This window comes from Zalophus californianus, chromosome 9 (assembly GCF_009762305.2).
Source record: "Zalophus californianus isolate mZalCal1 chromosome 9, mZalCal1.pri.v2, whole genome shotgun sequence".
In the NCBI taxonomy this organism is placed as follows: Eukaryota; Metazoa; Chordata; class Mammalia; order Carnivora; family Otariidae; genus Zalophus; species Zalophus californianus.
Genome location: NC_045603.1, coordinates 104,726,998 through 104,750,129, shown reverse-complemented (window position 1 = coordinate 104,750,129; position 23,132 = coordinate 104,726,998). Strand labels below are relative to the sequence as shown.

The following is a 23,132-nucleotide window of genomic DNA, read 5'->3' as shown; positions in this document are numbered from 1 at the left end:
ATTGGTGGGGAGTGTTGGACAGGAGACCCCTAGTCCTGCTAGTCATAGACCTCTCTCCACTGTAGACACAGACATTCTCCATGGTAGCCTGGGGAAATGCCTCCCTCTTGGAAAAGGAGGGAGGTGTGGGCTGCTCATGGCCACGGGATGTGGCTTGGGTCAGTCAGGGTAAGGAAATGCACCATAGTAGCAAAAGGAACACAGCCTCCAGCTGGAACAGGTGCAACAGCAGAGATATCTCCCTTCCTTAGCTCCATCTGTGGCCTGTCTGCTTTCCAGGTCACCATCTTGATTTCCTTCACTTAAGGCATTCCCAGCTTATTACCAATATACACAGTGAATTGTTTTTGCTGCTTAAAACGGTGACGTGCAAACCACTCCCATTATAGCCTCACAGCTGCACCCCCAGCCTCTGTACTTCTCTCCAGAAAATGGTTCCATATTAGTTGAAAGAAGCAGATGGGCCAACAGTTTGGAGGTAAACGTGAACTTCTTGCCAGCCTGGAGTCTTTAATGCTCCTTTCTCCTTCACAAATTCAGCCTTTTTCTACCTCTATTTTGCCGGCCAGCCATACTTCCTCTGTTTGCAGAATATTAATATACATTTATTTGTATCCGTTCTACAAATGCTCTTCAGTGTTTTTCATTTGTGACAGTCTCATCTCACCCAAATAGGTTCTGAGTTCTTGAGGACAGAGACCAGAAGTTTTTTTCTTCCATTCTCTCCATCTTTGTCCTCACACAGTATGTGTGACGGACTGCCTGGCATGCCATAGGCTAGAGTTGTCATATTTGTTTTGCTTAAAGCAAGAAGTAAGAGAACCTCTCTGGGGCTAGAATACCTGCCCCTCTTATATTTAAAGCTGTGTTCCCACACCTGGCTGGAGAGGAAACAGCTGAGGAGTTGGGTCATTTTCTAAATACCGATTCCCAGGCCTCACCCTGGAACCATGAAATCATAAACTCTGGAGCTGGGGCTTGACTGATTTTCATGCAACCACTCCAACACTTGTCAGTAGACTAGTATTTAGGAACCAGTAACTTTAGAGCATATTTATAACCAGAATTTTCAGCTGTATCAGAGGGGAGAGTGTCTGCATACAGATTAAGGTCACAGAGCCACCTAGAAATCTTCTGTGTGCTCAACTGTCATGGAATATTCTGGAAAAGTCTTTATGGCCATAGAAGGTAGAAGTCTTAATTTTCATGAGGTGCATGGACCCAGGGAAATAACTCAAACCAGGCTCATGACTGAGGTGTCTGTTCAGAGGTCCCTATGGGGAGCTGGACAGGGAGCCTATGGGGAGCCACATAGGGAGGCCCCAGACTGGACAGAGGTTTGGGAGTGGAGCAGCCAGGAGGCAGAGAGGGAAGGGGATGTGGGAAGAGCCCCTCAGAGTGTCCGGGGTTCTGGGAACATGGAGGCCATGGTAGAGAAACAAAATGAGTCATCCAGTGGAGGAGAATGTTGGGCATGAAAGATGGCGGATAATGAATGACCTAGAGGGGCTGGCCCATGGAGCAGGGCTGAGGGCTGCAATGGTCAGAGGGGCCAGCTGTGGGGCAGAGCGTTTGACTAAAAGTGAGGACTCTTCTCATGCTTCCCTATGTCCCTCAAATTATCCAGGGAAATTCTGTGTTTCTCTTGGTCAACTAGTAGTGCGCTCACAACATGAGATTTGTGGAATGACAGAACTCCTACTCCCATCGTCTCCCTTAGTAAGTGACAACTGCGGTTTCTGGCTCAAGACACAACCCTTGCAGTTACACTTCACGTCTCTCTCACCCCCCATGTCTCTCTTGCCCACCAGCAAGCTCTGTGGCCCCATCTTCCAAGCGAAGCCTGAGTCTGGCCACTTCCCATGACTCTGTCACCAGCCGAGCCAGCAACCTCCCAGCTGGATTTCTGCCCCCTGATGGGTTGCCCTGCTTTGACACTTGCTCCCTGCAACCCTTCTCCATGTCACATACATCTCAGGTGAAAAGCCATCAAATGCACCATACCTTTTTTTAAAATTGATAGTAATGGATTATAACACATTGAAAAAACAATCTAAATCCACTGATATTTAAGAAAGGAGGGAGAGGTTTACTTTACAGAATATAATGGATAATATGAATGAATGAATGAATGATAGAATTAGAAGATCACCCTTTTGCAGCAGCAACTAATTCAGATAAAGATCATCATGGACTCTAAAACCATTAGGTGAAAGATTGTTGGCCAGTAGGGCATTCATACACTCTCAAAGTATCACTCCATTGATTACTTATTAATCACAAAGAGAAAGGGCACCTTAACAGTGGAGAAATCTGGCAGACATCCCCTTAACCAAGTTTCTACACTTAGACTCACCAATAACGGGACAAACTTATATTACATACTTCCCATGTGTTGGGAGGTACACAATCATCTATGTACTCCACACCCTTGCAGCAGGAGGCCCTTTTAAATCGCAAGTCACACCAAGGCTTAACGCTGCTTCAAGCGCTCGAGAAGCTTCCCATTGGAAGGCCTAGCAGATCATGTGGGATCAGCTCCTCCCACCTCCATGACCTCTTCTCCTCCCACTCTCCCTCTCTCCTTAGCTCCAGCCCCCCGGTCCCCAACTGTCCCCTCAGCCTCCATGCATACTCCTGCTCTGGTCCCTGTTTTTCTGCTGTTTGCAGAGGTCTTCCCCAGAACTCTGCATGGCTCGCTTCTTCGGGCCCTGCAGGGCTCTGCTCAAATGTCCCCTCACCACAGCGGTCCTCCCTGACCACATTCTATTTCCTATTCCTGCTTTTTAATATACTCACCACCACTTGCCACCAGAAGTTTGTCTGTTTTGTTCGTATCCTTAGTGCTTAGAGCAGTGCCTCGTCAAAGGAGGTGATCAATGACTATTTTGTTGAATGAACGAATCTTACTATGATTGTGACATATTTATACTTATGGAGGGAAAAGCAAGGGGACATGGGTTACCCAGACACTTCTGTGTGTGTGAGGTGGGAGCAGGGGTGAGGTGGTGGTGGGACCTCTCACCCAGGTACTTAAGTCAAACATACTTTGCACCTCTTCCACATCATTTCCTTTCCTACAGCTTCCCTAAATTCATGGGCAGAGTTTCCCCTGCCTAAGTCAAACTATTATGTATCAAGGGAATAGACAGGTGGTTGCCAGAAGCAGGGGGTTGGGAGAGTGTGCAAAATGGGTGAAGGGGGTCAAAAGGTAGAAACTTCCAGTTATAAATTAAGTCCTGGGGATGTCATGTATAGCATGGTGACTATAGTTAATAATACTGTGCTGCATATTTGAAAGCTGCCAAGAGTAAATCTTTTCTTTTTTAAAGATTTTATTTATTTATTTGAGAGAGAGAGCGAGCACATGAGAGGGGGGAAGGTTAGAGGGAGAAGCAGACTCCCTGCTGAGCAGGGAGCCCGATGCGGGACTCAATCCCAGGACTCCAGGATCATGACCTGAGCCGAAGGCAGTCGCTTAACCAACTGAGCCACCCAGGTGCCCCTGCCAAGAGTAAATCTTAAAAGTACTCATCACACACACACAAATTTGGAATTATGTATGGTGATGGATGTTAACTAGATTTATTGTGGTGATCACTGTGCAATGTACACAAATAGCGAATCATTATGTATACCTGAAACTAATATAATATTATATGTCAGTTATACCTTAACAAAAAAAGAAAAAAAGTGAGTATGTATCAATTACCCTACAGAAAACAGGGCTGCTATGGCTTTGAGACCCTTGTGCTAGGGTTTCCCAAAGAGCTCTGGGAATGTCTCCCTTGTGGAAGAACTCCCATCCTGGTGGCTCAAAACCAATGGCTGTGTGTTCAAGGGCTTGAACCAGCCTTTAAGAGACAAACTGCAACCAGTTACATGGACATCAGCCTACTCCTCGTGAAAAACACCCAGGCTGAAAAGATACGGCCTTGAGGACCAGTCACGCAGTTCAGACACAGGGAAGACAAATAAACAAATGGCTGTTTATACTGTTTGTCTCCGATTTCCAGTTGCTTCCCATTCAACAGGGGCAAGGTGGAGTCTGCCCTATGGCTGTTCCTTTGGAGCAGAATTAAGGGAGCAGAGCTGATGCCAGGCATCATGGCATGACGAGGGGCAAACAGCCTGCCGAACAGAAGGTGTCCATCCCTAATGTGCACGTGGTTGGAGATGTTTTATGTGCTCTCCAAAGGACTGAGACAAAGGGATTGTTGTACTGATGTTGTGGCAAAGAACACTATTAGGGTTCAGAGAAGAGCTGGATTTTGGAAACTGGCATGCCTTGGCTGATAGCGGAAGATAGGGTGGGGTTCTCGTTACCACTGATATCAATGAGCTTTGTAAGTGACAGGTGGCAGCCTCTGGGCAGGGTGACAAGAAATAGCGTTTAAATGATATGTTAGCAGGCTTGCAGGTCCTGAAGCTCTCTCCTCCTTAATGCCAATCTGATTCTTGGTGGCTGTGACCACTATGGCATGAAGATCACATGATGCCTCAGCTCCCAGAAACACTCTCCTTTTTAGACATATTAGCTTCTAGACATAAAAACTAAAAGGGTTAACCACATATTAGCAATCAACTGAAAACCACAAAGCACACACACTCACAAAAAAAAGAGCTTTGGAGGAAAGTGAGCAGCAGCAGGACAAAGTCTTGGGCCTCATAAAGAAACAGGAAAATGAAGTATCTTGTCTTCAGAACAGTGTGCACAGGCATCCATATCCACAGAAGTCTCCATTCTGTATTTGGGGATTTACAGCCCCAGATGCACATGCACAGCTTTCGAGACTCCCCTCCTCCCACCCCACCATCCTCTGACAGTCCACCAGCTACGGTCATCCTTGAGATCAACTTTTCAATTCTCCTGTGGCTCTGAATCATTCTCTCCAAAGTATGTCTTTGCCTTCCCCATCCCCCATCCAACCCACCCTACTGTTCTCTCTTTAAAGTAGGGTGCATGTGAGGGTTTTCTTACCCAAGCTATTTCTTTGTTACCTAAATTCTCTCACTTGTTGACTATGGTTTCACTTTTGTCACCTTTTCCCTCCATCTCTCTTGGCTTAAGTGACCACCATCTGTGCAGGCGTGCTGTATCTCCATCATTCTTCCTGTGCTAAGTCTGTTTGGGCTCCATGGATTTCTCCCGCATCTTCAATGGCACAGAGTGACCTAAGCCTTGCTTGAGCTGGAACTTTCATCCTGTGAACCTTTGCTTCAAATAGCTCAGGGCTGGGTCCTTTACATTCTAGGTATGGAGCAGATCATCAAGCTTGCTATAAATAAAAGATCTTCACAATAACAGTACCAATAGCTTTAAGGTGCTTTGCAAAATGCTCCATCCTATTTCCTCTCTGTTCCAGAGAAGTTCATAACTAAATTTATAACTGTCTCAACTCTTCTTGACCTGAGGGTAAACCCCAACTCCCCCAAAAAACCCCACAAAACTCCTTTCAGTGTTGGTGCCAGTGATCTATTGTTGGTAGAGTATTTATAAAGCAAATTTCCTGCAGCAAATCTGTGTGATATGAGGCTTTTATACAACATTCTTAAGGGAAGGAGGAGGAATGTATATCATGTAAGCTGACTGAGGAAAGCACAGAAGGCTCACTCAGGGAGGAAGCTCGGCCTTGTCCTCACCTCTCCCTGGCCACACAGGCATCCAAGGTGGGTGTGCAAAGACTAGTCCTTCAGTAAAGCTGGCCCCTGGTTCTGTAAGACACAATAGAGCCTGGAGAGATTAGTGTGATGGGAGGCTGAACTAGGCATGTGCTGGTCCAGGAAGAGCCAAACAGAGAATTCTATAATATTATAGTCTGGGACAGCCAGGGGCCCAAGGCCAAATCTACCAGTTTAATTCCTGCTGATACCAACCTCTGCTACCTCCATTCTAGGAGAATTCACACTTTATGTGTTTTACTTTAGAGTCAAACTCTGCCTTGGATAATAAGTTCAAAGGTCTCATCTTCTCTGTTTGCATTAGAGGTCTTGGTCACACTGAGAAAGGAACTTACTGGGAGGAATGTAACCTGGTCAGGCTGTCTGTTCTTGACCTTGGGCAGGGATTGTGCTCCCCTGAGCTCCCGGACCACAGAGCTACTCAGTTCTGCTAGTGGGCTCTTGTACCAGACGTGTCAGGGTTAGGAAGGGAGCACATGCAAGTCATCCTCACCTATGTCTTCTTAATCCCCAGTAGATGATACCAGCCAGTCACTATCCCAGAGAATAACCACCCTTCATGCTGACGTCAGTGAGCAGGCTCTTGAGTCTGAGCTGCCTTCTCCATAGACCCTGGCCTGCAAACTGGGCAGATGCCAAACATACCTCTTCAATAATGGTCCTTAAGGAGCTCAGAGCCTCCATGGTGCCCTAAGAAGAGGAGGGCTAGAGTCGGAGGGTGGGGGCTATGTAGGGTTGGATCTGATACTCATGGCCAGACTCTGGCGATTGAAACGGAGACATTTAGAGGCTGGAGAATTTGCAAAGCCTCTCACCTTGGGGCTCTATGGAGCCCATATGTGATCATGATTCACCAGTAAATCTGTGCTGAGTCAGCCCAAACTCACATTTCAGGGCCTGGGAAGGGAGCCACAGGCGAGGAGCAGTAGGAGAAAGAAAGGGATTTAAGGTTTAAGAGAGAAAACAGCAAGGGCTGGAGGGATTTCAGTGCATTTAAAAGGCAACTGTATAAAAAATGAGATATGATTAGTAAATTGGAATCATGTCCAGATTTAGTCTAACTGAGGTCTTTCTTCCTGTAGAATGGTAAGTCAGACTGGGCTGACAAAGAGTAGACATACTGGATATTAAAAACTGGCAACATTTAAGAGCCCTGTAAAACCTCCAAACAGGAGAAAGAACCCAATCTATGACGTGGCTGGAAGGCCCACTGGCATGGGTAACGTACCCAAAAATGACAAAGATTTTGGCCACGTGGATGCCTCTCTGTTCTCACTGAGGCAGGAATCTTGCCTTCCCTAATTCATAATATACCACTTCTAATATTATTAACACTCAGGAATCAACTGATTTATAGTCCAGTGCAGGGTTCCCAGTCTTGTTTTTTTTTTTTTTTTGAGACATATAGGATGGATGATATTCATATACACAGTATCTTCTCTAAAGCATCCTCAGATTTTGACAAAACATTCAAAAAATAAGCATGCTAATAATTCATTTTCATCATATACCATATTCATATTTGTCATATACTGAAGATTTCAGGCAGCATGAAGAGTGGTAAGTCCAGCCCATTCTTGCCCCTTCATAAAAGTATTTGGGAATGCAAATGACCAAGAGTGAGGGTCAGGAACAATATTGAACAATAATGAATTTTTTTGTATTTTTTTTTTTTTTTGGAAAAGAACAATATTGAATTTTTTTTGTATTTATTTTTTTGGAAAAGAAACTGTTCATAAACTTTGGTATTTCAGCTCCTATAATAACAAATTACTTGCTACACACTGCTCAACTGCTCTGGACATAACATTGTGTCTTGACATCATGGTGGAGGACTCTTGGTCTAGGTCAGTATTCCAAACTCAGACCGTAGGTCCTGGGGGAAGGAAGGGAAATTTGGAATTATAGGAAGGGAGCCATGAATCCATGGATACATCAAGCATTACTGCGCTCTAAATAAAAAGCCTGTCTTGTGTGTACATTACCACTTTTCAAATGTGCACAGGTTTATAAGATTTAAAAAAATTCAAATAATTTAAAAACTTTGCTGAATTCATAGTACCTCTTTATCATTATATGTTTTTCCAGTCAAGAATTATCAAAAGTACAATCTTAACATGGTTAGGGGCTACAGTAGAGAGTTTAGATAAAAAAAATCAAGGTTTCCAATGATATATAAAGGTCTATATTTTAAGACAGGGAAGTGGACAAAGGACAGCAGCAGGAAATTAGGCCAGTGTTTCTCAAAGTGAGGTCACTGGACTACCAGCATGGAACTCTCTAGAAGTTGCTGGTCAAAATCTCTAGCGGTGGGGATGCTTCATGAACTCTCTTAATGAGTCCAACTAAGTTTGAGAATCACAATCACTGGTTTAGAATGCATTATAAAAAATGCTTCTTTAACACACAGATAGTAGTGAAATATTACCAAGTATTCTCCAAGAGGTTTTAAAAGAAGAGAGAGAAATATGCTTGCCTGATGGCAGGACCATGCACAGATGACCCATCTCGAGGGACCATGATGTCCACTCCCAGACCATATTTGAGGCATTTTCTTGGTCACTGGAGTATATTGGAGACAAGGTTCAGAGGGGGCATGGGATTCCCCACATAGTTATAGTCTCTATGTTGTTTTCCAAAGCCCCCAGAGGGGTTGGAGGCTTGCAAACAGGAAGATGATGGGCTTTGCCAAAGTAACAATTAGATAATTAAATTATTCTGTTTATAGACTTTATAGAGATCTGAAAATACCACCCATCTTTCTCATGGAGGGACTACAGGAAGCTCTCTGCAAAGACAGATTTTAAAAAATGGCTTCTTGGCAATAGTTTTAGCTTAGAAACTAAATTATTGATTAGAAAGAGAATGACTGTCAAATCTCTTTAAGATGCTATGACAATATCTAGGAACAAGAATTCTTTATAGGAATCTAAAAAACAAAAGCACAAACAAACCCCCAAACACACAGACTTCTGAGAATTATATAGGAGGCGCTGAAAACTCCAAGTTAAAAATAGCTTTTACCAGACCCAAGGAAGAACAAGTAGAATCAGTGAATAACAACAAGTATCAACTTGTAAAAATCCTTTAAGTTGTGTCGCTGGGACAAAGATGGCAAGACAGTTTAGCGGTCAACTCCACAGTTCATGGTCATGGTTAGGAGCACAGAACCTGAGATCAGATAGACAGACCTGCTATTTAATCCTAGCTTCACCTCTGAGCAGTTTGTGTGGCCTGAGCAAGTGACTGAAGTCTCTGAACCACAGTTTCCTCATCTGTAAAATGGGAATAATAATAGTGCCCTGCTCTGACTCTCTCTTACAGGTCATTAATTGTGAGGGTGAATCAAGTGAAAGCAGTCGGGCCACACTAACTGCACAGAGTAAGTCCTGATGCATGTTAACAATATTTTTACTATAACTATATTTCCTCTACTTTTTACTACAAACCAAAGATTTTCTGTAATGCCAAGATATTCAGGGCATTCAGAAAGAGATTTTTCTGGGACGAGGGGAAGAGAGGTGTTTGCTCAACAGCATTAAACTAGTGGGTTTAAATTCTGCGTGTCCTTGGAGTCCATCCTGTGACATTAAACCTTCCCCAGGGACTCCCTCTGTTCCTGACTTCCCATAGCACATATTCCCCCTGTCCCAACATTTGCCAGCTCATTTTATTCCGTCTTAGATTTTCTTTCAATGGTTTCATGAGTACAAACTCCATCTCCCCAGCCAGACTGTAAATTTCTCCTGGGTTCAGTTCATACCATACTCCTTTTGCCCTATCTCTTAGAGCTTGACGTGCAGTATGAACATGAGAGAGAAACAGAAGTAAGACTGTGTATATGTTTAGATGGCTCTCAGCACTCCTCCTCTCCCTCCTCCAAGTAACAACAATGATAATAATTAGATTAATAATAAACCCTCTGGCTTTTGAGGGTCCCTGGGCCTGGCACTGAACTGAGCTCTTTAAATACCTTCTCTCACTTGACTCTTGACCCTCGATAGCACCGCAGGAATGAGCTGCTGAGAGAGAACAGCAAAGCAAGGGCAGCTTTGCAAGCCCTGACCACTCACTCAGCCAAGTTCAGAACACAACCATCAGGGTGTGGTTACTTCCAGGTCTTTGTTTTTGTTGTTGTTGTTGTTGTTCTTCCAGGTCTTTGAATGAAAGATACCAACCCCATTTACTTTTTTCCCCAACACAATCCAACTGATGGTTCCAGTGCCCCTATTGTCATTTGGGCTCCCAAAGCAGAGACTCTTCTGGAGAGGAGGCATGTACCTCTGGGAGGCAGAGTTTGAGCCCTGTCCCTACCACATGTTTCTGACATGTCCCTTCAAGGTTAACCACAACCTACAGTGAGAAATATATATTATACTGCAACTCTGACATATGTCCCAAAGATTTTTATGAAATAATGCTTATGTTCATGTGAGGCCTTCTGAGATTTTCCTATCCTATTTCATTCCTTCACTGAAAATGATAATGTGAAGAAATCGGAACCCATACATATCACCAGCGGGAATGCAAAATGGCATAGTCTCTTTGGAAAACAATTGGGCAATTCCTCAAAATCGTAAAAGTAGAGTTATCAAATGATCTAGAAATCCTACTCCTAGGTATATGTCCAAGAGAAATGAAAATGTACATCTGTACAAAAACTTGAACATGAATGTTCATAGCAGCATTATTCATAGTAGCCAAAAGGTAGAGATAAACCGAATGCCCATCAACTGATGAGTGAATAAACAAAAGCAATGTATATCCATACAATGGAATATTATTTAGCCACAAACAAGAACAAAGTACTGACACATGCCACAGCATGTGAAACCATTATGCTAAATGAAAGAAGCCCAGTCACAAAACACCGCATACTACATGATTTCATTTACAGGGATTGCCAAGAACAGGTAAATTTATAGAGATAGAAAGTAAATTGTGGTTGCCAGGGAGAGAAGGTGGGACAAATAAGGAGTGGGTATGGCTCTCTTTTTGGGGTGATGAAAATGTTCCAAAACTAAATTGTGGTAATGGTTGCAAAATTCTGTGAATATATAGAAAAACACTGAATTGTACAATTTAAAGGGGTGAATTATATAGTATGTGAATAAACCTGTTTAAAAATGATGGCTGTGATCCACTCAATTGATTTCACCACCCCAAATGGGTCTCAACATGATTGAAAATTATTGTTCTAGAGCATACTGCCCACCCCCTGCCCCCGCCTGCGCCTGTCCTCTTCATGAGAATCACGGCTTGACCTGGAGAGTTGGGGAGCCTGCAGTGTTTGGGTGGGCGGATGGACAGGCAGATGGAGAGGGGGTGAATGTGTGGAAGGAGGGGTGAGAACCATCTGTGGCAAAATAGCCATCATCCTTCTCCAGTTAAGGAATCCTGACTGCATTTTCAGCAGCACATGCACAGCAAAAAGACCACATTGCTCAGTCTCTCCAACAGTTGGGTGGCCAACAGAGCCTTGGTGAGATGTCTAGAAGAGCTCTGGAAGGGGCTGATTCAGCCAGGATGGATGCCCCTTTGGTCCCTCACCCCTTCTCTTCTCCTTGCCTTGATTCATTCAAACATGATGGCTCAATCTCTGGAAACCACCTCATGACCCTGGGAGTGGAGGGCAGTCCTAAGGCTGTCAAAGCAAAGGACATAAGGGGACTGGGTCCCTGATGCCTTCTTGAAGCTACCTGGGCTGCACACCTCTGTACTTCTTTTATGTAACTGAATAAATCCCAAATTTGCTTATGCCACTGAGTCGTCTCTGGTATCAGTAGCCAAAGGAATTTCAAAATGATATGTCATCTAAATGAAGAAAAATTCCCCTCTATCATATATGAGCCAAGGATAGACCTTTCAAGAAATAGCAGCTACTCTCCCACCCAAGCCTTTCTGCCTCCCTTGCCTTCTGGAAGAATCTCTCCTTGAGTCCCAGGTCTGAAGGGAAATGAGAACCCAAATACCTTGTGATTTTAAATATCCGCAGCAGCCGGACACATCTCAGCACAGAGATGCCCAAGGGAGACATGATCTTGGTCTCCACCAGGATGGTCTCCAGGATGCCCCCGCACACAATGAAGCAGTCGAAGCGGTTGAAGAGGGACACAAAGTAGGCCTGCAGGCCTAGGCTGTACATCTTCAGCAGCATCTCCGCAGTGAAAAGGGCCAGCAGTGCCTTGTTGGCCGTGTCTGGTGGGATCAGGCGAGGGGCCAGGATCCCAGCACGGGGGTGAGAGGAGGAGGAAGGCAGGAGGAGGAGAAAGAAAACAGTAATTATCACTGCTGGAAAAAAAAAGCACAGATGCTCCCTTTCCCGCCAGAATACCTCCCCCCTCTGTTGCTGCCAGAACAGAACAATTGGGGCCAAATCTCCAGAAAAGGGGTATCTAGTTATAATCACAGTAAACATGATCTACCATGCATCAAAGGCTGTGTGTGCTGATCTTCTTTACTTCTTTACTGGTTGCTTTTTCAGAGATGAGGAGTGAGGTTCTGAGAGGTGAGTACTCTGCCCAAACTGATCAGCCAAAAGGGGGAGCCAAGCCACCCAAGTCCACTCTCTGCACTCGGAGACCATCCACTTTCCAGGGTTCTGGAATGCAGCCCCCATGTCTGCTTGACTCCCTGGGAGTGGAGCTGAGGCACTGGCTAGGGAGGTCCTATTCTAGGGCTCCAGGGAAGGGCGGGGGCAGTAACTGCCCATGGAGGACAGCTCCTGGTGCTCAGGCCATGACTGTCCTCTTTCCTGGCTTTTTGCTCACCTCATCCACACATGTTCTGGCAGGCCCACCTGCAGGTGACAGTAAGGCCTGAGGTATTGAAAACCCATTCTGGGAAGTTGGCAGCCAAGAGTCTGAGATAGCCAAACAAGGGGCAGCATGGACCTTGTCACCTGGACCCAATAGTGACTGTTGGGCCAGGCGGACCGGGTGGGCCCAGCCAGGTGAACCACACCTCTTTATAATGAGGTGGTGCATTTTACTATGGGACCTGCAAGCTTGTCAGCCCTTGACATCCTCAGCATGGCATTTGCCAAGAGCGAGGGACACTTTCCCTGCCAGGGTGGCTTTTCTCATCAACCTTGTGCCTGTGACTATTCCCTTCCTGGGATTCAGGGCCGAGTTGGCAAGAGTACAGAAGGATAGTGCTGGGGGGCTTCTTCTCACCTTGCACCTCCGTGAGCCAGTGGGGCTGGTTGTAGTGTTCGAGGCGATGGTGAGCGTGTTGAGGAACACCAGGAAGATCACAAGCCAGTAGAAGACATTAGACTTGACTGCAGCACGACACTTTCTTCTGCAGAAACCGGTTCCACCGGCGCCAGTAGCGGCTGGAAAAGGAGCCAAGGAGAGAAGGAAGGGGGCGGGCGGAGGGGCTGTGAAATCTGAAAGACACCATCGTGGTTTCCTTTCTTCCCTTAATGGACTTGGCCTCAGGCAGAGCAGTGCAATGTGGTGGCGAGGAGATAAGCTTCCCGTTCAAGTTAACCGGGCTCTGCCACTTACTTGTGTGTGTGGCCCTGACCCTTCTAAGCTTGGGTTCTCCCATTTGTAAATAGGAATAGGGTCAAGCTCACAGGGTTGTTGTGGGGATTGATAAAATTACCATATAATGCATCTGGTATAAATATGTATTTTAAATTTATAATAATGACATTATTCAAATTGTATTGCACAACGGAAGAGTATTATTAATAGTGATGGTAGTAAGTAGGACTAGTAATGGTTGCCATTAATGAAACCTCATCCATGCCTGTTACCATACTAGACACTTCTCATGCCTTCTCTTTAATTTAACCCTGCAAAGCAAGCACTACCCTGATATTGAGGAGGAGAAAACTAAGCCATAGAGGTTGAGTCCCTTGACTGATATTACATAGTGGCAGAGCCAGACTTGGTTTTTCCCCCCCCAGCCCAGTCTCTTGCCCAGATGCTGTCTCATCTGTAAAGTGTTACAGGTGAATCTGGATCAGAGGTTCTTTGCTTTCATGGGGTTATGGAACATTTTTGAGAATCTCATGAATGTTTAGATACTTTGTTCAGGAAAAAAACGAGCATACCCACACATACACACATCTCTATATAAAAGTTCATGCAGCACAATGGCCTCCTGAAACCTCGGCCGGGGTCCATATAATGTTCTTTTGGTCTCTTGTTTAGGGACTTATGTCAATGACTCTCACACCTGGCTGTACATAAAATTACCTGGGGAAGCTTAAAAAAAAATAACCATCAACCCTCACCAGGACCCAGACTCCAACTCCAAACCAACTAAATCTGATTCTCTGGGGGCTGGGTAGTTTTTAAAAGCTCCCCAGGTGGTTCTAATCTATAACCATGGTTGAGAACCATTAAGCTAGATGATACCAATTTTTAAATTCTATGGTGGAGGAGTTTAGAGCTTCCAGTGGAAAACCAAACAACCAACAAAAACAATTTCTAGATCAGGGGAAGTATGAGAAATGCTCTTTTGGCCATGTGGATTGGAGATGATGAAGGCAGTAGCTTTATTAATGGAAAAGAGGACACTGAGTTGACCTTGTTATTTTGAGACAGAATCAATAGGACTCTGAGCCTAACTGGATGCACAAGGTAAGAGAGAAAGGTATGGAAGGGACAGCCAAAATTTCTAGCTGGAGCGATTTGTAAGAGTGGCGCCCTCTAACCGTTATAGGTACAGACAAGCTGGGCAGGGAGGTTGCTATGAGGAGAAAGGTGGGGCGCTCAGCTCCTGCTCTGGGCAGGGAGGTTTGCTATGAGGAGAAAGGTGGGCGCTTAGCTCAGGAAATAGTTTGGAGGTGCTTGCAGGTCATGTGTGTAGAGAGAACCCAGCAGGCAACTGGAAGGCAGCGCCCCTGTTCGGGTAATAAAGAAGGCGGGGGGAGGAGCAAAACAGCATCTCAGAGCAAACAGTCCATGAGTATCTGTATCAGGTTTGTATTCTAGATTTGCAGAATGCAGACCCCTGCTGCGATGGATCCCTCCCCCCACCCCCAAAACGTCCTTTTGAGATAGCTTGACTTTATCTGTATTCTCACTCTGTATTATCTACCTACTATCTGTGGAAAATCCTGGTTGTCAAACTTTTGTTAGCATCTATTATGAGATAGAAACGTGAGAGAGTACATCTAAAAAGAGAACTCTTTCCTCAGAACGGCAGGGAGACTTAGTTTTTGGCCGGCAGAACAGGGAGGGAAGAAAGAATTAATCAAATAGTGTTCTGATCTGACCCTAGCTCTTTGTGGGTGCTTGATTGCCATCTCCAGTGAGCGCTTATCCCTTTGTTGGGGACACTTATCTGCCACTTGAGGCTAATTCACTACATGAGAAGAAGTGCATCAGGGTCAGAAAATTAAGGTTTCCAAATGCTACGGAGGCTTACCTTCCCCGACATACCACTTTGGGCAGGAGTGAGGATGCAGGAGGGTGAAGAGAGGGACAAAGGATGGGATAAGGGGTCTTAGTTGGTCCTCAGGCTCCTCTGCAGTTTGCCAGCTCTTGGTACTGAGGAGTCTTATCTCAACAGGGCAGGACACTGCTTCTTTCCTGTCATTGTGGTTATTAATACAATGGAGAAATTTGGTACGACTATATTTTTCCTGAAAAATGAATTTTTCAGGACAAACTCATATCTGACCTTAAAGAGCTTACATTGTAGTTTCAAAGGGTGTTTTAAATAGATACAATCTTTTGTTAGAGAAATCACAGATAATTGTTACTCAGAGGCCAAAGGAACGAAGTTTGCGTTCCTTTACAGTATGTAGAAATGGACTCAGAGTCAGTTTAATACTGAGAACTTGATTAAGCTCCTCTTTTCCCAAGTTTGGGGATGTGGGGGTGCCACATGGTCAGGCCTGTCCCATGGGTCTAGGACTGCCTGACCCCCTGAAGGAGTGGCTGTCAGAGGCAGGGTGATAGCTGTCAAATGTGCTGTTCCTGTGCACAGCCATTCAGGGGAGTCACATGGATTTGGGCTGGGTGGGGGTGGGGGTAATTACTATCCAGAGAAAGTATTTAAAGATAATTATACACCTCCCACTCTTCAAAATATAGCTTTGCTTGACAACTGGTTTCCTGGCAACGCTTCCTACGGTATAATAAATGTAATGATTTATTAGAATGTGTAAATTTATTTGTGTGTTTACATATGCATGGAGGATATAGAAATTAAATGATAAAATAGGGAGGAGAAATTTGCCTGCTATTCATGTTCCCTTCATACTAACTAGAAAAGTCATTTATTCTAGAAATAGAAGTTCCCATATGTAGACATAGGACAGAAGGGCGGGATATGAAATGTGCCTAATCTACTTCTTCAAAATTCTATATCGTTGCAGTCCCATGGAAATTTCTGCTCAACTCATCCTGGGATCCACCTTACCTCTTCCTAAGTCTGGGCTTTGCTCTTGCCTTTCCACCTACGTGGACTGTCCTCAAACTGTCAGGACCTCCCCTTTCTATGTCCTGCCCACTCTTTTTTTTTTTTTTTTAGATTTTATTTATTTATTTGACAGAGAGAGACACAGCAAGAGAGGGGAACACAAGCAGGGGGAGTGGAAGAGGGAGAAGCAGGCTCCCCGCTGAGCAGGGAGACCGATGTGGGGCTCGATCCCAGGACCCTGGGATCATGACCTGAGCCAAAGCCAGACGCTTAATGACTGAGCCACCCAGGTGCCCATGTCCTGCCCATTCTTGAGGGCTCATCTCAAGTCCCAGCTTCTCCATGGTGAACTTTTTCTAGTCTGGCCAGGCTCAGAATTCCTGTCACACTTACATCTGCATTACTCATTTTAGGTATACATTAAAGAAATATTTATTAAATACCTATCCTGGGATAGGTACTAGATATTCATCAGTTAACGTGATAGTCTTTTTCTGCATAAAACTCATGTGGGCAATAAAGACACTTAAGCAAGCAATCAAAGAGTGTGCTTAGCACTATGGCAGGCTTTGCAGAAGTGCTGCAGGAGTGCACCAAAGGGCCTCCGAGCCGTGGTGGAGGAGCCAGCAAAGGTTACTCAGAGGAAATGGGAAGAGAGGAAATGGCTTCCCATTTCCCCATATTGTTGGTCATCTTTTACTGTATGGTTCTTGCCCTCTCCAGTGAGATCATAAGACCCTCAAGGGAGAGGGGACTGTGTCTTGTACTTTGCTATAGATCCACAGTACTTAGTGCAGTCCATCTTACATGGTAGGGACACTTGACTGACAGCTTGGTAGAACAGCAGAGAGAAACTCTGCAGATTTACTAACTTCTTGTTGAAGACAAGGCTTGAGAGCCCTGGAGCTCTTGTGACCCAGGGATGACAATGAGGGTGAGGGAGGGGCAGTGCTACTGAAAAGTTTGCTTGGCACTAATTTTGGATAGGCATCTAGAAGAGTAGACAACATCAAAATGGTGGACACTTCAGGCCTCTTTCTAGTGGCCAGAATAAGTTCCTGTCTTTTTCTTTGAAAATGAGCAACACAGGAAATGATTAAATTTAATTCTTTTATACTATACCTAAGTAACTTAGAATGGACTATCAGAGAGTAGACAAATTTGGATATTTTGCCTTGTCCCAGCTGCTCATTTCACTGAAGATGGGCAAGACAGTCCTCCCAAATTTTAGAACCCCATGGGATTCACTTCAGAACTCCATAAAGTTAAGATCTGGAAACTCAACAGATTATCTGATTAATCCTGCAAGTTGCACAAAACTTTCTACATCATTTGTTCCTTAACTATTTAAATCCTATTCTGAACAGTTAGCCCCAAATGTTGCAAAATTCCTTATTGTGACTAATTCCTCCAAGTGGAGACTTGGCTTACCAAAGGAATACCCTAATATTGCCCTAATATTATAAGTCAATTAATTTGCTGAATTTCCCCTAAAGTCTCTCTTCTAGTGTTTCTTTTAAGTAAACTGTGATTTTGCATCATTGAGTATTGCAAATGTAATAGGCTGGTTGGAAACTCAAATTGTCTTATTTGTCATTGTTAAACTGAGAAAATGATCAGGATACTTTATTTCTTTTTAATTCAAATTTTAGAATCGTTTTTAGAGTACAGCAGTCTCTTCTCTGCTTACAAGGTTATTTCTGAGTTGCAAAAATTCTCTCTCCATTTTCCCTCTATACTACGCTTTTCAGTCATGGCTGCCACAACCCAAAAAGGCAGGAAGTATGAGGAGACATTCTTCTCACATCTGTAGTGGAAACCTTTGCAGCAGACAGAAATGGCTCTGGGTCTACTTTGATATTTTTTTTAAGATTTTATTTATTTATTTGACAGAGACAGACCCAGCGAGAGAGGGAACATAAGCAGGGGGAGTGGGAGAGGGAGAAGCAGGCCTTCCACTGAGCAGGGAGCCTGATGTGGGGCTCAATCCCAGGACCCCTGGGATCATGACCCGAGCCGAAGGCAGACACTTAACCACTGAGCCACCCAGGCACCCCTACTTTTTTTTTTTATGGCATTTCAATCCATTGCCAGCTTTTGATATTCCTTAAATATACACCATCTGTGGGCTGTAGCATCTAGACTAGAGGGCCCCCATTTGCTATCTGCTCAGACCTTTTAGGGCCACATGGTCTAGTGTAGTAACTACTAGCCACATGTGGCTCTTGAGCACTTGAAATTGGCCAGTCCAAACTGAGACACATAGTAAGGGTAAAATACACTGGATTTCAAAGACTTAGAACAAAAAAAAAAAATGAATGTAAATGTCTCATTAGTAATTCTTATATTAATTACATGTTGCAATGATAATGTTTTAGATACACTGGGTTAAATGAATTATATTAAGATTAATTTCACCTATTTCTCTTTACATTTTAATGTGGCTACTAGAAAAATTTAAATAGTCTTAATGTGGCTCATATTATATTTCTATTCCAAAGCACTGCTGTAGAGCTATGGGCCCATGCCTAAGATGTAACAGTTGAGCAGAAACAGGGTTTAGTATTCCTGGACAGAACATTTCACTAGGCTAGCATGGTGGTTAGTAATACGGGTATGGGTTCTGACTCGGCCAGATGTGAATATGTGACCCTTGGCCTCTCTCAGCCTCAGTATCTTCATCTGAAAATGGGTTGAATGATAGTGCCAAACTACTGGTAGTACACATTTTGGGAATACGGTTTTCTCTCTGTATTTCTGTTGTATCTTGAATAGTAGCAGCAGAGGGAGAAATCCTTCTCAGAGATCCTATGGCTGGAATACAGGAGGTTAGGTAGACAGCAGGTTGAGCTGAGTCTCAAAGCTTAGCAAAGGATTCCCAGGTTTAGGGGGGGCACTGTTCCTCTCCTTTGTCCTAAGTTTGGGTTGTACCATAGGTCACTGGATAGAAAAATGTTCCCAGAATCTCCTGGGCAATCTCTTACGAGACAGAGTGCATACAAAGATGTCATTTCTCTTCCAATCCTTCAGATTATGTTCATTCATTTGTTCACTCACTCATTTGTTCATTTATAATTCATTCATTTGCAGGCAATGAGAATGATATTTTGGAAATATTTTCAAATGGATTTTTATATCCCTTTACTCTTACTGTGTGGGGGATTTAAAACTGCTAGGAACACAAAGGGCTTTCTCAGCTTTGGCTGTCAAATCAGACATTTTGTTTGAGTCTGTGTAAGCCTATTGTCTTACTGAGGCAAGACCACGCATTCATTCATTCATTCAGCAAGTATTAATTCAGTCCCCCATTATGTATTAGCCACTTCCCCAGACACCGGAGATAAAGCAGTAAAATCCAAACACTATCAAGAGAGAAAGGATTTTTTATATTTCTATAACTCTCTTTCATGTAATAAGGGCTAGGCCTGGTAGACTTGACCCTAGATTTTTTAATGTAAAGGAGGTCTTGGCTTGAGAGAAAAAGGAATGGGAGAAAGGTCTACATTTTCCAATTCCAGTGAATTATGGGAGAAAGAAGGTATCAGAAATAGAGGTGAAAATCAGATACCAGAGTCCTCACTTAATTCTCAGCCCTGGGTGCCAAGTCTCAAGAGATTGCAGAGGGTTGCTTTAGAAACACCCAGATAGTCATTGGGAGGCTCAGGTATGCTGAAGCTAGTGGATAGCCTCCACTGGGTGTAGTATGGGGGGGTGTCTGCAGGCCCCTGGGAGAATGTCAGCCTTTGGCTCAGAGCTCTATTCAGGCTGGTGCAGACAGCAGCAGGTGGCAGAGAGGTAGGTGAGCCTGCTATAGTGCTCTGGGGTCCCCAGAGCTTGTTCATGGAGTGTGAAGGACCTGGAAATGTCCATGCACTCAGATGAGGTATGGAGGCACTGAAGTCAGTGACTGACAGAGCTTGGGGGTCAGACAGCAGAGATGGAGATTTCAAGATCAAATGTAAATATGGGGGTCGTGGACCCCAGTGAGTGGATGTCCAAACCAGATGGGCTGCTGCACCCCAGTAAGGACCTGAAAGTTCAGAGAGAAGTCCAGACTAGCAGTCAAACAGTGGAGATAGGCAGAGGACTCAGAGGGGTTCCAGGAGCAGCCTTCACCAAGCCCTGTTTACTTCCCAGGATCTTGAAGTTCCCTGCCCCCATGCATCCAGACTCCATCCTGGAGAAAAGCTGGGGAAGTGGAAATATGAGAGACTGAACATTTTACCTTCGGGGACTATTTAAAGCATAGCATTGGGTTCCATTTACCCAGCTGGACTAAAATTTAGTGTTATTTATGCTCTTGCTACACAGTGTGTGAGGCTAGGGAAGCAAGATTAGATCAATTACAAAACATAAACAACCAATATTTTTGGCATGTACAAGCTTTGTGGGGGAAAATTCACATCTCCACTCCACAAATCCATTCATTCATCCATTCAACATATATGTATGGACAGCCTACCCCTGGGCAGGCACTTAGCTAGGTTCTCTAGAAAGAATACTTCTGAGGCATGCAGAGCCTACTGAAGGAGACAGGCCTGTGAGCCAATAATTGCAATGTAGTATGCTAAGTGCTGTGACAGAGGTATGAGCACAGCACTATGGGAGGGGAGGGAGGTGAGAAACTTCCCTGGAAGAGTTTGCAGAAGATGTAGATGCAGTAACATTTGAGGTTCTTAACAAAAACCTGAATTCTCCAGATGAAGACTTGTGGACACAGTGATTCAGGGAGAAGAAAGGCTGCATGGAAAGGCCTTGATGTCTGAGAGGACAGGGAACATTCTGATGACTGCAAGAAGTTCCATGTGGTTGAAACAAAGAGTGTGTGCAGGGGAGTGCAGGAGGTGAGGCTGGAAAGGTAGACGCAGGGCTGAAGACCAGGGGTCCTGTGTAAGGTTCTGAAGCAGAGCAGTGTCGTGATCCTATGTGTTTTCCATAATCCTTAAAGTTCATTTCTTACTGTGTTCCATAAACATGAAGTAGGCAAGAATAGTAGCAAGTGTCCACATTATATTTATTTTAACTGAACTTCATCTTATAAAGAAGGGAGACACATTAGGTCTCCCAACCTCCTAGGGATGGTACTTGCCAAAAAAGACTGGCAAAGAAAATTCAACAAATGTCGACCCCTGAATTATATGTGGGATCTGATCTAAAAGTCTTTCCTTGGTAGCCATACAAAAGAGAGGCATTTACCCCTTAGAAAAACACCCTCACTGTACCCCCCCCCCCACCTGGTAGGTATTACCTTGGGCTACCCAAAAGTGTAGCTGGGGACAGAGCTGGTGTGCGGTAGGAAAGAAGAGCATGCATTTCACTCACCTGAACTTTGATTTGGAAATCCGGTGGCTGAAAGAGAAAAAGCAGATGTTACCAAGGGACACATACGCATATTCTTCCATTTAAAAGATGTTCAGCAGTCCCAGAGAAGTGTGATGGCCCTGGGTGACTAGAAATGGGTGTTGGATGGATGTGAGGAGTGAAATAGAATGACTCCGGAGAGAGAGAGAGAACCCTACTTGTCAGCATCTCTTGGTGTGTTTAAGTGTATGAACGTGGAAACTGAGGGCTGGCCCAGCTGACATATCTACAAGTCTAGTCTTTTCTAAGTGGAACCAATAGTCCCTGGAGAGGACAGGTGCTATGTGGCACACAGCATCCGCCCAGCAGGTCCAGCCAAGTCAGGTTAGGCCATGTGTTGGGAATGCGGCACCTTGACGAGAGCCATGCAGGGGAGGAAGGCCTCTCTGCAGATGTGAAGGTCTCAGCAGCTGGAAACCACAAGCAGGAAGGAACATGTCATTGCAGACCCCACTGCTGTCCCAACAGGAGCTTGGCCAGTGCTGGGGTATGAAGTGAAGATAAGCAAAACAAGCCAGCTGGGAACTGAGAAGCCACTATAGTCCTGGCCTGAGGGCTGCAACTGGGCCTAAAGGAACAGCCATGGGTCCTGACAGAAACCTAGGATGCTGACAGTCACATGAAGCCTTGAAGACGTGGGGGACTTCTGGGCAAAACACAGGGCAGGTGTGACTCGAAGGGTTGTGGTATGGGGAAGGAAGCCCACGGAGAGGTGGACCCTTCAGGGAGGCCCTGAGGCTACTGAGTTCATGTTGGAGTGTCCAGGGAAAACTAGGAGGAGAAAGGCTGGGAGCCAGAAGGGAGGAGAGAGAGAGAGAGGAGGGGGAGGGAGGAGGGAGCGAGAGAAAGGGAGAAAGAGAGGGAGGGAGGAAGGGAGGACAGGAGGAATGTAAGCCCTTGAGACAAAACGGTTGAAGGCAATGTGTCAGAAAAGGCCTGGGTGTTCAGAAAGTGAGCCAGAGGATTGCAGGTGGAGCAACCATGCTCAGATAGACATGTAGATGGATGGATGCAGAACGCAGGTTAGAGACGAAGAAAGTGATGGAACACTGGTAGGGAGACGAAGACAGATGCAGACAGAAAACAGGAGCAAGGAGTTCAGGAGGCGACCGCTGCAAGCCTGTGTTGTCCCAGCTCAGCACAAAGTGAGCTCTGTCACATAGCAAGAAAACAACCTCTCTCATTATTTTTTATTAAAAAAAAATTAAACCAGAAGATGTGACAGGTGGCAAAGCCATCGTGCATGAGATAATTATATCTCTGGGGCACTGAGAATCCTAGCCAAGTGCCTTTACTGCTCTGAACCGTTAGCTAATAACCTTTTCCCACCCCCAAGGCTGCTTGCTAGGGCTGGAGTGTTTAATCACATGTTAACAAAGTGTGTGGGAGGGGGACCAGGAGCCAAGGGCAGCATTTTTATTTAGAACCACAGTTTAATGGGGGAAACAAATGTTTTCCAGCTGCTAATTGGGTGATGGAGAATCGAGGTCTTCTCTTCCCCAGCAGGGCCATGCTGAGCTTGGGGACCTTCAGCGTCTGAACTAGGCTTACTTTCGGACAGTTGCCTCTCTTTGCTGTTAGGCATAAGCCAAAGTGGATGACTGTGGCCTTCAGTCTCATGACTCTGTCTACAGAGCCTGACCCGGCCCCAGGCCTCTTCTCTTAGAAATGTCTCAGTGATCCTCTCAGGGGTGTCCTTCAAT

At 44.8% G+C, this 23,132-nt stretch overlaps 1 protein-coding gene across 1 annotated transcript in view; it reads right to left on the bottom strand.

Annotated features, from left to right (window-relative positions):
• CACNA1C (calcium voltage-gated channel subunit alpha1 C) overlaps positions 1-23,132 on the bottom strand; it is a 650,688-nt gene that overhangs the window by 128,310 nt on the left and 499,246 nt on the right. The window contains 5 exon segments of the mRNA XM_027592946.2: positions 11,655-11,880; positions 12,858-12,899; positions 12,902-12,992; positions 12,994-13,018; positions 21,391-21,417. Of these exon segments, the coding sequence (XP_027448747.2) occupies positions 11,655-11,880; positions 12,858-12,899; positions 12,902-12,992; positions 12,994-13,018; positions 21,391-21,417 (411 nt within the window).